We start from the raw sequence: 18,260 nt of genomic DNA, 5'->3' as shown, positions 1-18,260 counted from the left end.
ATAACAATTTAATCAGATTTGCAAAAAACAAAAACGATCTGATTACCATCACAGATATGAATTACTTAACTTTTCATTACTATTCAGCAAAAAAGGTAAATTAAGAAAAAAACTGTTGTTTTCATCTACAGATTCTCATAAGCATCGGTAGTGATACTTCGAGTTTATACTAAAATGCAAAACTTGTGATACCTCTCGCACAGATTTCAAAAGTTCCACCAAGAATCGCGTTTCATGTTTATACAAGACCACTTAATGTTTATCACTCGTAAGCATCAATAAAATTAATAATCTAAGTCGTCAACAAAACTAAAACTTGTGTTACCGCTCCGTCGATATCAAAAGTTTCGGTATCAACCACGGGAACAAAACTCTACCAGATAGCCCATTACTAATCCGAAGAATCATTCAAACAGTTGAAAATGCGCAAGACTGTACATAAATTTTAAAAATCATCCATATCTGCTTTGCGCGCGAGACTCAAACTTTTGTAGACTACACAAAAAAGGTCAAATTACAATTACGTCAATATATATAAAATCCATCATCATCATCGAGGCGAACAAAACAGTTTATCAGTGCCTCAATAAATAAAAAATACAATTGTCCAAACAAACAATCCGTAGGTCAAACTTCGTCAAGATACAAAATTTATTGAATTATAAAAAGTCAACTAAGTAGCTGCTTAAAAGGCAGCTTTTACGTGTGAAACACAAAGTCTCTTAAACTGTGATAGTGTAGTTGCATCGTTTGATATGTGTAGGCATCGAATTGAAATAATTGATACCTTTAAAAACAAAGAATTTTGTGAAGCTCCATGCAAAAAGTACGGTGTTCTTATATCTTCCGCGTTTCTAGTGTTATATCTATGAATGTCACTTCCTCTTTCAATTCGATCACACAAATATCGAGGCAGCAATCCGTTAATTACTTTAAAAATGAACACCATTGTCAAATACACAATTCTTTGCTTCACCGAGAGCCACGGTAAAGTATCCAACAAAAAAGTTGAGGAAGTGAATCTGCTACATCTCAAAATCAAACGCATAATCTTATTCTGCAAACGCTGCAATCTCGATATTTGTGTCTGATTTGTTAAAACCAAAATTAAGGACAAAAGTCCAAGTGAGGAGAGATGATTGATTTGTACAACTGTATTTTGCTAGCAATATTTAATTCGTTTTCAGTCGACAGAGGATTCCATACTTCTTGGCTATTTTCTTGATGACATTGTCAATGTGTTGGTCAAATTTCAATTTATCATCAATAATCACGCCAAGATATTTAATTTCCCGTACGCGATCAAGTGTCTCGTCATCAATTTTCACAGAGACATTATCTATTGAACGATTTCGCGAAATAATCATATACTTTGTTTTACTAATATTCAATTTCAACTGTTTGTACTTCAACCATCTACTTAAAGAATGCAAATCTTCATTCAAGCGTTCAATCGCATCTTCTAAGTCTCTAGCTGCAATGAATAACACAGTATCGTCTGCAAATAAGTTTATATCACAAAAACGTAAAACCCGTCGCATGTCATTTATGTACATAATAAACAAAAGGGGCCCAATACACTTCCCTGTGGCACTCCTAGGGTGTTCTCCACGGGACGAGATACAGAATCATTAAAAGCAGTCCGTTGAGTTCTGTCAGACAAATAGCTTTTAAACCAATTGTATGCAGAACCCGAAATTCCAAAGCGCTCTATAGTTTTCAACAATAAGGGCCTAGAAATTGTCTCAAAAGCGCGTTTCAGATCCAAGAACACAGCAACAATCGTATCTTTACGCTCTATGCTTTCTTTCCATTTAGCTAATACCAAGTTCAAAGCGGTTTCGCAGGAGTGACCCTCCCGGTATCCCGATTGTTCCGGTATTAACAAGCTATTACTATTTAAATACATAAGTAGCTGGCCTTTCACAACAAGTTCTAAAATTTTCTCTACTGTGTGCAACATGTTGATGGGACGAAACTCTTCGGCTTTAATCGTTCCAGCAACTTTTGAATTGGAATCACTAACGATTCCTTCCAAACTTGCGGCACGTGCCCAGTTTGCAATGATTCATTTATCAGGTCCAGCAGGTTGTGTCCGATGACATGAAAGCAATCTTGTATAATTTTAGCATTAACATTATCAATACCAGCCGTTTTTCCTAAATTAAAACAAATCGTTTCAAGTTCTTGAAATGTTATGGGGTGAAAACTTTCGAATCTTAAGTTACTGTTGACTGGCTGTTTTATTTCGTCAGGTTCATCCACTAACTCGATAGATCGGTTAATGGTTGAAACACTGTCGACAAAATAATCATTAAATTTAGACGCAATTACTTCTTCTGACTCTTCTAATGTGCCATTAAAAGTTATGGATCGCGGTTTACAAGAACTAGGTTTTAACAAAGATTTTAATATTTTCCATAACTCTTTGCTGTTGTTTTGATGCTGATAAATTTTCCTCTGAATATATTCGCATCGAGTATGCTTTAAACATTGCGAATATTTATTCCGCGCAACCTGGTACCTATTCCAATGATTTTCATTATTACTTTTACGACATTTTTTGTACAACTTATCTCTTTTACGTTTAAGACGTTTGAATTATTTAAAGTTACTAATTTCTGTTCAACTAATTGATTGGTACAGGATTTTAAGACGCTCGTGATAACAGCTGCTCTTTGATCTAAATTACCAGTATTTTCTCGAAAATCCACGTTTGTTTCGATAAGGCTCGTAATTGCTTGTTTCGAATATTTTCTCCAGCACTTAAGTTTTACCAAATCGTTATTATTACTACTGTCATCTGTAATGCTAATGACTAGTGTTTCATGATCGGTTACTTTTAAATCACAATTCGTAACACTAGTGACAGAATCAAAGTTAGAGTAAACATGATCAATCAAAGTTCTACTGTGCCGAGAAATACGCGTATACTCATTTACTTTTTGTTTTAAATTAAAAAGTCAACTAATCGCTTCAAATGATTCGAATTTGAATCGTCACACCAATTGATATTAAAATCGCCAGCAATAACATTTAATTTACTAGGATCCATAAACGACTCTAACCAGTTTTCAAAATTTCCAAAAATGCTGGTCATTAGCACTGGGAGAGTGATATAAAATACCGTAATTACCCAACTTCATGCCACGTACAACTGCAATGCCTAAGAACCAATTGCCATCGCAAACTTCGTTCAATTGAAGCTTGAACTGAACTGATTCTTTGACATAAATAGCAACTCCGCCGGTGTGTCTCGAATGTGATAGACAAGCAGCAACACTATATCCCGGAATACTATATTGATCAAATGCTTCTAAGTTAACAATATGAGTTTCAGATAGAAATACTAAAAGTGGACGTTTATCTTCTACAATCTTACGTAGTGCAACGTAGTTTGTAGACAAACCAGCAATATTCAAATACAAAATATCTAAATTATTCACATTTCTACTGGAACTTGGTTGCTATTCATTGAAACGTAAGCTGCTCTTTTACGATCAAATAACCTTTTATAAACTTTACACTCAGTACTAAATGCTCCGTGGTTTACGTCCAGATTCATTTTACGTTCTTTATTCATTTTCAAACAATTGATACATTTCAAAGCAGTTGACGTGCAATCAGATGTTTTGTGACCTTCACTGCACTTAGAACACGCAATACTATTCTTGCATTCCGTACTCATGTGCCCAAATTCTCCACATTGGAAGCATCTTAGAACACTAACTTCCGGGAACTACAAGGCACCGATCAAACCTTATATTCACTTTCTTCGCGGTCAGCAAGCAACTATAAGTATCCTTATCGACTTCAATCACAACATTGTATTTGTTGTACTTGAAACGCGGATTTTCGTACGTCCTGATAACCTTTACTTCATTTATAGCGATGTCTTCATTTTGATTTTTAAAATCTCGATGAAGTCATCGGAGGATAATTTATCGCACATGCCCATCACTTTAAGCCTTGGCACCGAAGTGGGAACAACAGCATTATAGCTTTCACCCAGATCACTTTGAATGCCATCTTTCACAACATTTACATTGTATCCTGTTGCACACTCAGCAATAATAGAGCCGTCTTTCCCGTTCCTAAAGTTACTGATTTTGTGTGTTTTTGGATCTAATTTATCGTTCAAAAATTTCCGAGTAGCATCACTACTCTGGTTGGACACAATAACCGGACGAGCCTTACGTTTAGTTTTCGCTTCCTGTGAAACAGCGATTTTATTACTAATTTTAACTTTATTCCCAGCTTTCTTTTTTACAACATCCGCGAAACTAACATTCTCAGTCAACAAATTCTCTGACGCTTCATTAACATCATCCTGAACTTTACGCTTTTTAGGTCTGGGAGTCTGACCTGGCTCTGAGGCCGGACTTGAAGTACCATGCATTACATTCATTGCAGCCAAACTTTTATTCGAATTAAATTGAAAAAATGAACATTTCATATTTTCCAACTCTTGACCAACAGATTTTGGAAGCCACTAATAGCCTCAACCAAAACGCAATTCAATTTATTTGCCAATTGTTCCATACCGAGCTTCAACGCGCTATCTATCTGGGCAGCAATGTGATCTCGGATACCACCAATCGAATCGGAGAGAGAAGAAATTTTCTTCATCTCTTCCTCAATACGGGTAACATCCGACACCTTAACATTCTGCCCGTCGCAAAACCGACTCGACAGACAGTCCGAACACTTGAATAGCACATTTGCGTTCTCCGTTATCAACCTCGCTGCTGCCTTATTCTCGATAGGAGAACAGCGGGCGTGAAAGTGCTTATCGCACTGACAACAACACAGCGGAAAATCGTTGATAGCGATCCCCACTTTGCACTTTTCGCATTCCATTATCGCTACACAGCAGTGGATACCAATATGCAAAACACCACACAATACACAGAGATAGAAAAATCAAAGGTGCAAAAAAAACGACAACGACAGCTTGCCGCACGAAACTATAGGTTGTACTACGGCTTCGCGGGATGCTGTGTTGGGTAATAAATCACAAAATTAGATATAATTAGGCACAGAGATAATATATCTCCTACTTATCCTGATATAAAAATACTTCAGGCACACTTTAGAAACTAATTTCTCGTGGCACAAGTACACTTTCACACGTAATAATTATATTTTTATCACTGCACAGAGGCAAACAAACTATCATGTCCACCATCACCACAAGAATTGGATCATACCAGTCGTTTCTCTGATCCGGAGCCACCGTGCCTAGTGCAGCGGTTGCGGTGCTTCCAATGGCGGATCGAATATCTCTCCAGCCATCTTCAAGAGATGCTGCGCCTAGCTGCTCTTCCGTTGGGTGTGCCACTTCCAGCTGCTGCGCGTAGTCTTGGGCTAGCCTGCCGTCTTGTAGCCGCCCAATGTTTAGCTGCGGCGGACGACTCCGACGCGTGTTGATCACCGTCGTGAGTTTTGAGCGCAGGCATACTGCAACGTGGTAGTGGTCGGATTCAATATTCGCACTGCGGTAAGTGCGTACGTCCGTGATGTCGGAGAAGAATTTACCGTCGATTAGAACGTGGTCGATTTGGTTTTCCGTTACTTGATTAGGTGATTTCCATGTGGCCTTGTGGATATTCTTGCGGGGGAAGAAAGTGCTTCGGACTACCATTCCGCGGGAGGCTGCAAAGTTTATGCATCGTTGGCCGTTGTCGTTCGATACGGTATGCAGACTATCCGGTCCGATGACCGGTCTACAGGAATTATCGTACAATCGACAAAACCATGTTGAAACTCAGAAAGCAACGGTAGCGCAGCATTGTAGAGGATCTTATGAACAATTTCTTCAAACAATTTAGCCAGGCTGCATAGTATGGGAACTCCGCGATAGCTCTCAACAGCGTGGTTTGACCCGTTTTTGAAAATCGGACAGATTGAGGCGGTCTTCCACAGGTTCGGGAAAGTGTGATGACGGAGCGATTTATTGAAAATCAACGTCAACGGCATTTGCAGAGATTCGGCGCATTCTCTCAAAAACAATGGTGGAAGACTATCACTTCCCGGACCCTTGGAAACATCCAGCTTACACAATATGGATGAGACGTCATCGTGAGTAATGTCGAAAAGCGGAATATTTAAATTCAAAGCTGGGCAGTCTTTCAGCTTATCAGGTGAGAAAACTGGAGTGTTAGCTGTACAGCTGTTAGCTGTTAGCTGTACACATTTTCGAAAAAATCGTCAAACAGGTTGGCTAGTTCATCCGGAGAATCTGTCGTCCTTTCGTCAAAAGTAATCTCAGCTGGAAATTGACTTGACCGCTTTTGGTTACGTACAAACTTCAAAAAAAAGGAAGGATCTTGCTTCGCTGTCGTCTCCATAAGGAAAATGTAGCTACGGTATGATGGCTGGCGTTCATTGTAATGGGCTTCAATTGTCGCGGTTCTCAAGTAAACGCGCTCGAAAATAACGTTTACGAGACTTGCGAAGGTGCTGCAACTCTGCAGACCACCACGGCTGCTTGAATGAGTTTCGTCTGCAACGCCTACCTTGAACATGTGCATCCAGAATGCCATACAAAACGTCCGTAGAAAGTACATACAGTGTCATCAGTGTCCTTGTTGCGGAACAGTGCATCCCAATCGATGTTTGAAATGGTACTATTCAACTCTAGAAAATTACAGCGTTTATAGTCGAACTTGTCAATCCGATTCTGTGTCGAGCTGGGAAACTGCATGTCCGTACCACCAAAATCGATGCGAAGAACGAACGGTTTATGGTGGCCGTCAATACGTAGGAGAGGTAACGGCGGCTCAATTAGCTCAACTTCGCTTGGTTCGTTAACGAAAGCTAGATCTAGTATGCGTCCGTTCGAATTAGATATGGCGTTAATTTGGTGGAGTCCGGAAGCGATCATCGATTCAACTAAACAAATTTCTTGTTCAGAGGAAGCATTTGATGGTAACAAACTGTTGACATCTTCATCCTCCTCCCAAATCAGCAATGGTAGATTATAGTCACCCACAACGATGAGTGTGTCGGAGTTCGAAATCTGTTCTCAAAGTTGTTCAATTGCAGAGGAGTGCGCAAAGTACAATGCTGGTGGCGAGTTCGGTCGGAGATAAATGCCACATATTTATGTTCTTATGTTCTTCTGATTTTCTTGTTTTCTTATGTTCTTATGTTGTTATGTTGTTATGTTGTTATGTTTTTATGTTCTTATGTTCTTATGTTCTTATGTTCTTATGTTCTTATGTTCTTATGTTCTTATTTTCTTATGTTCTTATGTTCTTATGTTCTTATGTTCTTATGTTCTTATGTTCTTATGTTCTTATGTTCTTATGTTCTTATGTTCTTATGTTCTTATGTTCTTATGTTCTTATGTTCTTATGTTCTTATGTTCTTATGTTCTTATTTTCTTATGTTCTTATGTTCTTATGTTCTTATGTTCTTATGTTCTTATGTTCTTATGTTCTTATGTTCTTATGTTCTTATGTTCTTATGTTCTTATGTTCTTATGTTCTTATGTTCTTATGTTCTTATGTTCTTATGTTCTTATGTTCTTATGTTCTTATGTTCTTCTCCAAAAATGAACTGAAATTTAATATTAAAAAGGAAAGGCCGGTTATTGAGCATTATGTGGGATATGAAGCATGCAAATGCTTGAATAAATTGATTTTTCTAGTACGAGATTATGATATTAGCTAAACAATTTTCTTAAAATAGGATATCTCATCAACCTGCTCTGCCCACACAAACATAAAGCACCGCAGTAAATTACCACTCAACTCAATTTTCACGCATTGAACCCTCCCGCATTTCCCCCCATTCGTTACTCGCAGATCGGCCATAACGATATTTCCGCAACGGACGGACGGCACGCACGACTACCGAATCTGGAACTCGCAGCTCATCTCCTACGCTGGCTACAAGGGCCAAGACGGTAAAGTTGTCGGGGACCCGATGAATGTCGAATTCACTGATGTATGAAATTGAAAATTTACTGCGGCTGCAAGCAGGGATTTTCGAGAGGATCTCCGCCCGCAAGCCGAAACCGACGACGTCGATTATTAAACTATCAATTTCTGTTTGCTTTATGGTTCTCTTTTCGGAATGAAACCTGTTGCTGGTCGCTGCCGAACGTCGTCATTCGGCAGTTCTGCATCAAGCTGGGATGGAAAAGCAAACGGACCGAGTGGGACATTATGCCGCTGGTGGTTTCAGCTAATGGTCATGATCCGGACTATTTTGACTACCCCACGGAGTTGATCCTGGAAGTGCCCTTCAGCCACCCGCAGTACAAATGGTTCGCCGAAATGGGCCTTCGCTGGTACGCAGTGCCGGCCGTCTCTGGGATGCTGTTTGACTGCGGTGGCATTCAGTTCACGGCCACGTCCTTCAGTGGGTGGTACATGTCGACGGAAATCGGCTGTCGAAATCTGTGTGATATCAACCGGAGGAATCTACTAGAGGTAAGAGATTATGTGTAATCTGTGGGGCAACCAATCCTAAAATAAAAAATCACAAAGGCTGGATCAACATTTGTCGACTATAACCTATCAAACCATCAAAGTTACGAGTCAATTTAATACACGCATTCTCCTGTCCTAATCGAAATCCAAGCCCTTTTGCCCTCATGGTCAATGCAGAATAAACACTGAATTGAATTGGTTTGTTGTCTCTCCGTAACCATTTTTCGGATATAGTTTCGTTTACCTTTTTGCTATTTGTTTGTTTGTTTGTTTCATACGTATCTACGCTCGCCCGTCATATATTGCATTCATCCGAACGTAAACGGGAAAGCCCATCGCAGTAAAAATGGGACTGGACACACGGAACCCAACCTCGCTGTGGAAAGACAAGGCCCTGGTGGAAATCAATATCGCAGTGCTGCACTCGTTTCAGAGCCGAAATATTACTATCGTGGACCATCACACGGCCAGCGAGAGCTTCATGAAGCACTACGAAAACGAAACCAAATTGAGGTAGGGGGTGTGTTATCCAAACATTTTTTACAAGCATCTGAGAAAAAATCGCTTTTAAATCGTTCAACTAAGCCCTTTTCTACACGAATATAATTATTTCCATCGCTTATGTTATTACAGAAACGGCTGCCCTGCGGACTGGGTATGGATCGTACCGCCAATGTCCTCTTCCATCACGCCCGTTTTCCACCAGGAGATGGCGTCATATTATCTTCGACCATCGTTCGAGTACCAGGTTAGCACCATCATCATCGTCAAGGCAGCAGTTACTCTATTCGCGAATGCCTCTTTTTTGTTTCCTTTATTGGATCGTCTCAAATTTATTATTTTCGACAGACGGACAGAGATAATCAATTTCAACCGTTTCAAGGAGAAAGGAACAACCAGTTCCATACCCTACTCTAGATAGTGCACTCCGTTTGGAGTTCTGAAATAAATGGGTGATTGCTTCCTCCGTTATCGATAACAATAAGTTCTAATTTCCGGGGGAAACTTTTCAAATGCCACGAAAAGTACTTGAAAGGATGCTGATAAGAACTTCTATTCTCTGTCATAACATATCGAAAACTGGTCTCCGCTCTAACACTGCTCATATACTTTCTCAACTTCTCAGGAATCGGCACTAAAAACGCACATTTGGAAGAAGGGACGAGATTCATCTAAAAACAAGAAACCTCGACGGAAATTCAACTTCAAACAAATTGCAAGGTAAGTTCTGAAAATCAGGAATCAACACCCATCAGTATAAATTATTACCAATCACAGTTACATACAAATCCAACAATAATCCCACATGTGACGATGTACGACATCGATAAATATTGGTTGAGCAAGTGGAAAAATAGATCCCTACTGTAGCAATTTTATAAATGTTTAATCACTTACTTTGGCTTATCATTTGACACACTTATCAACTTGAGTGTATGGCTTGTACAGTGAATATAGAAAACATCACAGTTGAATATTATTTACGGGAGGCTCCTATTGTGATATCCCACCGTTTGATGGATGAGCGCAAGCTTGACCATCCATAAATCTCCGACCCAATTTACTGGATAAATAATATCCTTCCCCATCGTAGCAAATATTTAGACCGTGCTGGCTCTTTCCATATCTAGAGTGAACGGTCCAACTACGGAGCTGCATTCCGGCAGATACCAATGCATTTATGCAACATTCTCAACAGCAGAAGTATGTACCCTACGCGATAAAGGCATCATTGGGATTCAATAGAACGCGCACCAATGTACTTATCGGAGAGATTCTTTCATTCAAATATGGACGTAAGCCGGTATTGTGTAGCCCGTTGGAAAGGATGATATTGGCTTTTTGAAGGATTGGTCAACGATGAGTGGGTTGAATGGGAAATCGCAGCACTGTCGGTAGAAAAGTCATAATTCAGCGCTGATTGAATACTTTTTGTGCTGTCCCGAGAGATTGCATTAGACTTTGGATTTTTTTTTCTGTTCGGGGAAAGAACTGAGGGTGGATACAGATTAACAACAGCAAAATTGACATATAATGAATTAGACTTTTGGTCTTTCAGTACAGAAATGTATAAAGAAGTAATTTATAAATACATGTCTTATTTCTGTCATTGAAAGAACTAAATTATACAGATATAACAAACACATTTGTTCTCACAGAACAACTCCTACACTCAACCATCGGATGGCAGATTTTAATTCAGTTCTACATAAGACCCTTACAAAAACTGTATCAAATATTGGAATATACAATTTCGACACGACAATTTTAGGGGCAGCAGGGACTATGTCCAAGGGCTTGACGATCCCTCCCCAGGCCATCTGCGAGTTGTGGCGCCTGCCTAGGATGTGGTGGGGTTTGACAGTGGGCCCTGTTAAACCTCTATAAAAAGCTGCATGAATCCGCAAGTAGGCTCCGCCAAAACGACCGTGTGCCGCTCAAAGCGCACAAGCCCAAGTCCTGGTGTTAGGTGGGACGCTAAACAGCCCTGACACGACGGCCCTACGAGACAGGAGGTTTGCGCAGGCCCAATAAGCCGCCTTTAAAAACAACTATTACGAACGACATAGAAGATAATACGACTCGATACAATCGGCAACGACCTAGGTGACGAATAAAGGATCACGATTGGAAGCTTGGAACATGGAACTGCAAGTCGCTAGGCTTCGCAGGTTGCGATAGGATAATCTACGATGAATTACATCCCCGCAACTTCGATGTCGTAGCGCTGCAGGAAATCTGCTGGACAGGACAGAAAGTGTGGAAAAGCGGGCATCGAGCGGCTACCTTCTACCAAAGCTGTGCCACCACCAACGAGCTGGGAACCGGCTTCATAGTGCTGGGAAAGATGCGCCAACGCGTGATTGGGTGGCAGCCAATAAACGCACGGATGTGCAAGCTGAGGATAAAAGGCCGTTTCTTCAACTATAGCATCATCAACGTGCACTGCCCACACGAAGGGAGATCCGACGACGAGAAAGAAGCGTTCTATGCGCAGCTGGAGCAGACATACGATGGATGCCCACTGCGGGACGTCAAAATCGTCATCGGTGACATGAACGCTCAGGTAGGAAGGGAGGAAATGTATAGACCGGTCATCGGACCGGATAGTCTGCATACCGTATCGAACGACAACGGCCAACGATGCATAAACTTTTCAGCCTCCCGCGGAATGGTAGTCCGAAGCACTTTCTTCCCCCGTAAGAATATCCACAAGGCCACATGGAAATCACCTAATCAAGTAACGGAAAACCAAATCGACCACGTTCTAATCGACGGTAAATTCTTCTCCGACATCACGAACGTACGCACTTACCGCAATGCGAATATTGAATCCGACCACTACCTCGTCGCAGTATGTCTGCGCTCAAAACTCTCGACGGTGATCAACACGCGTCGGAGTCGTCCGCCGCGGCTTAACATTGGGCGGCTACAAGACGGTAGACTAGCCCAAGACTACGCGCAGCAGCTGGAAGTGGCACTCCCAACGGAAGAGCAGCTAGGCGCAGCATCTCTTGAAGATGGCTGGAGAGATATTCGATCCGCCATTGGAAGCACCGCAACCGCTGCACTAGGCACGGTGGCTCCGGATCAGAGAAACGACTGGTATGACGGCGAATGTGAGCAGTTAGTTGAGGAGAAGAATGCAGCATGGGCGAGATTGCTGCAACACCGCACGAGGGCGAACGAGGCACGATACAAACGGGCGCGGAACAGACAAAACTCGATTTTCCGGAGGAAAAAGCGCCAGCAGGAAGATCGAGACCGTGAAGAGACGGAGGAACTGTACCGCGCTAATAACGCACGAAAGTTCTATGAGAAGTTGAACCGTTCACGTAAGGGCCACGTGCCACAGCCCGATATGTGTAAGGACACTAACGGGAACCTTCTCACGAACGAGCGTGAGGTGATCCAAAGGTGGCGGCAGCACTACGAAGAGCACCTGAATGGCGATATGGCAGACAACGGTGGCGGTATGGTAATGAACCTAGGAGCACGCGCGCAAGACATGCGACTTCCGGCTCCGAATCTCCAGGAAATCCAGGAGGAGATCAGCCGGCTGAAAAACAACAAAGCCCCTGGAGCTGACAAACTACCAGGAGAGCTGTTTAAACACGGTGGTGAAGCACTGGCTAAAGCGCTGCACTGGGTGATTACCAAGGTTTGGGAGGATGAGGTTCTGCCACAGGAGTGGATGGAAGGTGTCGTGTGTCCCATCTACAAAAAGGGCGATAAGCTGGATTGTAGCAACTACCGCGCAATCACATTGCTGAACGCCGCCTACAAGGTACTCTCCCAATTTTTATGCTGTCGACTAACACCAATTGCAAGAGAGTTCGTGGGGCAGTACCAGGCGGGATTTATGGGTGAACGCTCTACCACAGACCAGGTGTTCGCCATACGTCAGGTATTGCAGAAATGCCGCGAATACAACGTGCCCACACATCATCTATTTATCGACTTCAAAGCCGCATATGATACAATCGATCGGGACCAGCTATGGCAGCTAATGCACGAAAACGGATTTCCGGATAAACTGATACGGTTGATCAAGGCGACGATGGATCGGGTGATGTGCGTAGTTCGAGTTTCAGGGGCATTCTCGAGTCCCTTCGAAACCCGTAGAGGGTTACGGCAAGGTGATGGTCTTTCGTGTCTGCTATTCAACATCGCTTTGGAGGGAGTAATACGAAGGGCAGGGATTGACACGAGTGGTACGATTTTCACGAAGTCCGTCCAGTTATTTGGTTTCGCCGACGACATTGATATCATGGCACGTAACTTTGAGAGGATGGAGGAAGCCTACATCAGACTGAAAAGCGAAGCTAAACGGATTGGACTAGTCATCAACACGTCGAAGACGAAGTACATGATAGGAAGAGGCTCAAGAGAGGTCAATATGAGCCACCCACCACGAGTTTCTATCGGTGGTGACGAAATCGAGGTGGTTGAAGAATTCGTGTACTTGGGCTCACTGGTGACCGCCGATAACGATACCAGCAGAGAAATTCGGAGACGCATAGTGGCTGGAAATCGTACGTACTTTGGACTCCGCAAGACGCTCCGATCGAATAGAGTTCGCCGCCGTACCAAACTGACTATCTACAAAACGCTTATAAGACCGGTAGTTCTCTACGGACACGAGACCTGGACGATGCTCGTGGAGGGCCAACGCGCACTGGGAGTTTTCGAAAGGAAAGTGTTGCGTACCATCTATGGTGGGGTGCAGATGGCGGACGGTACGTGGAGGAGGCGAATGAACCACGAATTGCATCAGCTGTTGGGAGAACCATCCATCGTTCACACCGCGAAAATCGGAAGACTGCGGTGGGCCGGGCACGTAGCCAGAATGTCGGACAGTAATCCGGTGAAAATGGTTCTCGACAACAATCCGACGGGAACAAGAAGGCGAGGTGCACAGCGGGCAAGGTGGATCGATCAGATGGAGGACGACTTGCGGACCCTCCGCAGACTGCGTGGTTGGCGAAGTGCAGCCTTGAACCGAGCTGAATGGAGAAGTCTTTTATGTGCAGCACAGGCCACTCCGGCCTTAGTCTGATGATAAATAAATAAAACAATTTCGAAAAAAAATCATGCAACTATTGTATTGAAAACTTACATTCTAGAGTAAATTATTCAGCTATTTCAGGTAGTCGAGTCAAGTACAAGACACTGAAGACGACCTTACAGTTGGAATTAAATGGAATTGTGCTAAACTCGTCTTATGACAGTTACATTTTAGTATTATTTTATTATAGTATCTGTATAAAAAGTTTACATTTCTTGTATTAAAATTTTGCAGAATTGTATATGCCTAGATTTTATACAATAATTGTTATATAATAATAGTATTTCTTCGGGAACATCTTTCTTTGGAAAATTATTTTTAATTTACAATGATGAATCTCAATTTTTGAATTTCAAAGGGATATACTTCCGAAATAAAAAAAAATCAGAAGGGTAGTACCAGATACGAGCGCAATTTGATGCAACGTTGATTCTTCAAAGAAATTTTATGTGAGGCACAATAATTCTTTCTTATATTAAATGTTTGGCCCACAAAAGAATCGATTTGCAGCAGCCAATCGACGAATTTTACGAGAAAATTTCAATTGGGTGCTGCTAAACTAATAGCCTTCAAAGCTAAAAATATTTGGATTGATCTTTTAATTCTTAAACTTTAATAATATATTTATTATTCCTTTATGACGATGAGATCTCTTGTATGTAATCAAGTAAGTCCATTGGAAAATTTCCGATTTATTTTAAATAATGCGGCTTTTTAAACATTAATAACAATTTCTACCGCTGAATGGCTACAAACGCTTTTTCGGCAGCAACTATTGTCAACAGACATCACTAGTGCTAGAAAAGCTTTACCGCCATAATTACCATTAAGTTCTCTGTCATTTAGAAGAAAATTCATCTCAAATCAGCTCTCCTCCATTTAAAATTGTGGTCCTGAAGAAAACCGATTTACATTTCATGATGCGCGTGTAATCATTGTCGGCAAGATTCCAATAATCGAATGTTCGCTGCTAGTGGTTGTACAGGAGCATCAATACGCAGAAATCGGTTCTTTTCAGGACCACCTTTTTCTTCTTCTGTGGCTCTACATTCCAACTAGAACTTGGCCTGCTTGTCAACTTAGTATTCTACATATTAACATTCCCTCAGTTATTAATTGAGAGCTTTTCTATACCTGCCATTGCATGAATGTTTGCGCTGGTGTTTGTTAACAATGAATTATTTTCTATACAGCGCATTTTCTATTATTAACGTCAACAAAACCAAAGTCAGAATCCTCTGAGAAACTTTTACTTGAGTTTTGCTAACATCGACGACTGCCATTCGATGATTTTCCACTGAATTGCTAAAAAATGCGATCCCTTTGAATTTTTTTTGCAGTAGTAACGGGAGTCAATACCAACGGGTTGTATGACATTCGCCAGAAAGTCATTTGCCAGAAGGCTTTTTGCCAGAATCAATTTGCCAGAATGGATCATTCCCCGGAAAGCCGTTTACCAAAATTCACCATTCCCCAGAAAGCCATTCGGCAGAATACACAATTCCCCATAATTGGTCATCTCCTTTTTGTCATGCACGCTTTTGCCCAGTTTGCGCAATAATTTATAACGCCATGAACTTTTGGCAAAACTGTGAAAACCGTTTCAGATGGGAGGGAGAGGAGGGGTGTTGGGATTGATTCAGCAAAGGACATTTTCCATAATTTGTTTTTGTTTTTAAGTCGTTTTCTAGTGAGGAATATAACAACGCGCCGGTCGATAATAGAATTGAAAAGACGTAATTTTTTCGAAGACAGCATACAAAAACCGGGTATAGCCGCTTGCCCGGATAAAGGCAATGGCGGATGTGACCCTTTCTTTCAAATAAGTGTTTGCCCGGATGAAGGCAATGGTAGATGTGATCACTTTTAGAAAAAATAGGCGCATGCCCGGATTACTGTAATGGTGGATGTGATCCCTTCCTTAAAAATATGCTCATGTCAGGATTAAAGCAATGGTGGACATGATCCCTTCTTCAAAAATAGACGTTTGCCGTCGGGACAAGTTCTGCTAAACTCTGGTTTACGAGGTGAACACGCTCCCCGGCATCGCGGAGTTGGCTTCCTACTAAGCGCTCAGGCACACTCTGCGCTTATGAAGTGGGAACCTATAAGTGAAAGGATAATCGTTGCCAGATTTAGAACACAAGTCCGAAACTTTACTATAATCCAATGTTATGCGCCAACCGATGCTGCCGATCTGCAAGACAAAGAGAACTTCTACAGTCAACTCAATGCCGTCGTAAATAGAATTCCGAGGGGTGATATCAAGATCTGTTTGGGCGACTTCAATGCGAAGATCGGATCCGACAACTCGAACCATGAGCGCATTATGGGACGCCATGGTCTCGGAGAAATGAGCGAAAACGGAGAGCTGTTCGCAGAATTTTGTGGCAACAACGACATGGTGATCGGGGGATCGCTCTTCCCTCATCGACCGGTTCACAAGGTCACGTGGGTCTCCCGTAACGGCTTTACAGAAAATCAAATCAACCACATCTGCATCAGCCGAAAATGGAAACGGAGCCTTCTTGATGTACGGAATAAACGTAGTGCCGATATCGCGTCTGATCAACACCTCCTCATCGGCGAAATACGCCTGCGCATTGCGCGGATTCGTCGGCAGGAGGAAAGAGTTGGACGACGATTCAACTTTTTCAAGTGCCAGCCAGGCCATCACCTCCTCGGCATGATCTGCCTAGGATCCGACGTAAAACACGCGTCAATACCGAAGCTCCATCACTGCTAGAGATTCAAACAGCCATCCAAAGCATGAAATCGAATAAAACCCCAGGGGTCGACCGCATATCAGCCGAGATGCTCAAAGCTGACCCCATGCCATCCGCACAACTACTGCATCGTTTATTTCGTAATATCTGGGACACCGCAACTTTCCCGGTCGACTGAATGCAAGGTATCTTAGTGAAGGTGCCCAAAAAGGGTGACCTGACTGTATGCGATAACTGGCGAGGCATTATATTGCTGTGTACCGTTCTCAAAGTTCTATGCAAAATTATCCTAGCCCGGATTCAGGAGAAGATCGATGCGACTCTCCGGCGGCAGCAGGCCGGATTCCGTGCCGGAAGATCCGGTGTAGACCACATTGTCACGCTCCGTATATTTCTGGAGCAGGTCAACGAATTCAAAGAGTCCCTTTACTTGGTATTCGTTGACTACGAAAAAGTTTTCGACCTTCTCAATCACGAAAATATGTGGGGCGCCTTGAGACGCAAGGGGGTTCCTGAGAAAATCATCGGCCTCATCGAGGCACAGTACGAGGCTTTCTCGTGTAGAGTGCTAATGGGGTCTTGTCCGACCCTATCCGGGTCGTAGCTGGTGTGAGGCAAGGATGTATTCTATCACAGTTACTGTTCCTCATCGAAATCGACAAAATTCTGGTAGATGCGATTGACCGTGAACCAAACCGCGGGCTATTTTGGCAGCCTATAATCATGGAGCACCTAAACGACTTCGAATTGGCTGATGACGTTGCACTCCTAGCGCAACGGTGCTCTGACATGCAGAGTAAGCTCAACGACCTTGCCGAGCGCTCCTCTTCGGCAGGTTTAGTCGTCAACGTCAACAAAACCAAATCGTTGGATGTAAACACGGTAACTCCTTCCAGTTTCACAGTAGCTGGGCAACCAGTGCAGAATGTTGGAAGCTTCCAATATTTTGGTAGCCAAATGGCGTCAGACGGCGGTACCAAGATCGACACAGGCGCACGGATCAAGAAAGCTAGGGCTGCCTTTGCGAGTTTAAGAAATTCCTGGAAAAAACAGGCAGATAATTGAACGCACCAAAATACGAATTTTCAACTCTGACGTGAAATCTGTGCTGTTATACCACCGACGAACCGACGTGTCACTGGCACTCTCTGATTGTCCCCCATTTTTTAACGTATACATATTCGCTTTTGCGGGCGATCGCTCCTGTCAAATGAGCTAAGACACAACTCCGCTGCAATGTTAATACACATAGGTTGGAGGCTGAGCTACGAAAACTTCGCGAGCCATTATGGGGGTGGCGGTAGTGTTCGTTGATTTTCCATCATGGCGTCGTGGGCAGCAAAATTGAATTATTTTCAATGCAGTGACACGTCGGTTCGTCGGTGGTTATACGCTAGCGAAACATGGTGTGTATCAGTGGAGAATACGCAACCCCTGCAGGTGTTCATCAACAGATGCCTGCGGTATATAATTCAGACCTGGTGGCCTCACAACTGCATCTCAAACAACGAGCTTCATCGTCGT

General features: G+C 42.5%; 1 protein-coding gene across 3 annotated transcripts in view; it reads left to right on the top strand.

Annotated features, from left to right (window-relative positions):
* The window catches only part of LOC134213609 (nitric oxide synthase), a 398,640-nt gene that overhangs the window by 303,156 nt on the left and 77,224 nt on the right, over positions 1-18,260 (top strand). For all 3 annotated transcript variants that reach the window (XM_062692837.1, XM_062692835.1, XM_062692836.1), the window contains exons 7-11: positions 7,812-7,953; positions 8,127-8,441; positions 8,773-8,954; positions 9,075-9,189; positions 9,568-9,662. In XM_062692837.1, coding sequence (XP_062548821.1) covers positions 7,812-7,953; positions 8,127-8,441; positions 8,773-8,954; positions 9,075-9,189; positions 9,568-9,662 — 849 coding nt within the window. The remainder of the gene's footprint in view (positions 1-7,811; positions 7,954-8,126; positions 8,442-8,772; positions 8,955-9,074; positions 9,190-9,567; positions 9,663-18,260) is intronic.

The sequence above is a fragment of the Armigeres subalbatus genome, chromosome 2, assembly GCF_024139115.2.
Source record: "Armigeres subalbatus isolate Guangzhou_Male chromosome 2, GZ_Asu_2, whole genome shotgun sequence".
Taxonomy (NCBI): domain Eukaryota; kingdom Metazoa; phylum Arthropoda; class Insecta; order Diptera; family Culicidae; genus Armigeres; species Armigeres subalbatus.
This window is presented reverse-complemented; position numbering and strand designations above follow the sequence as displayed.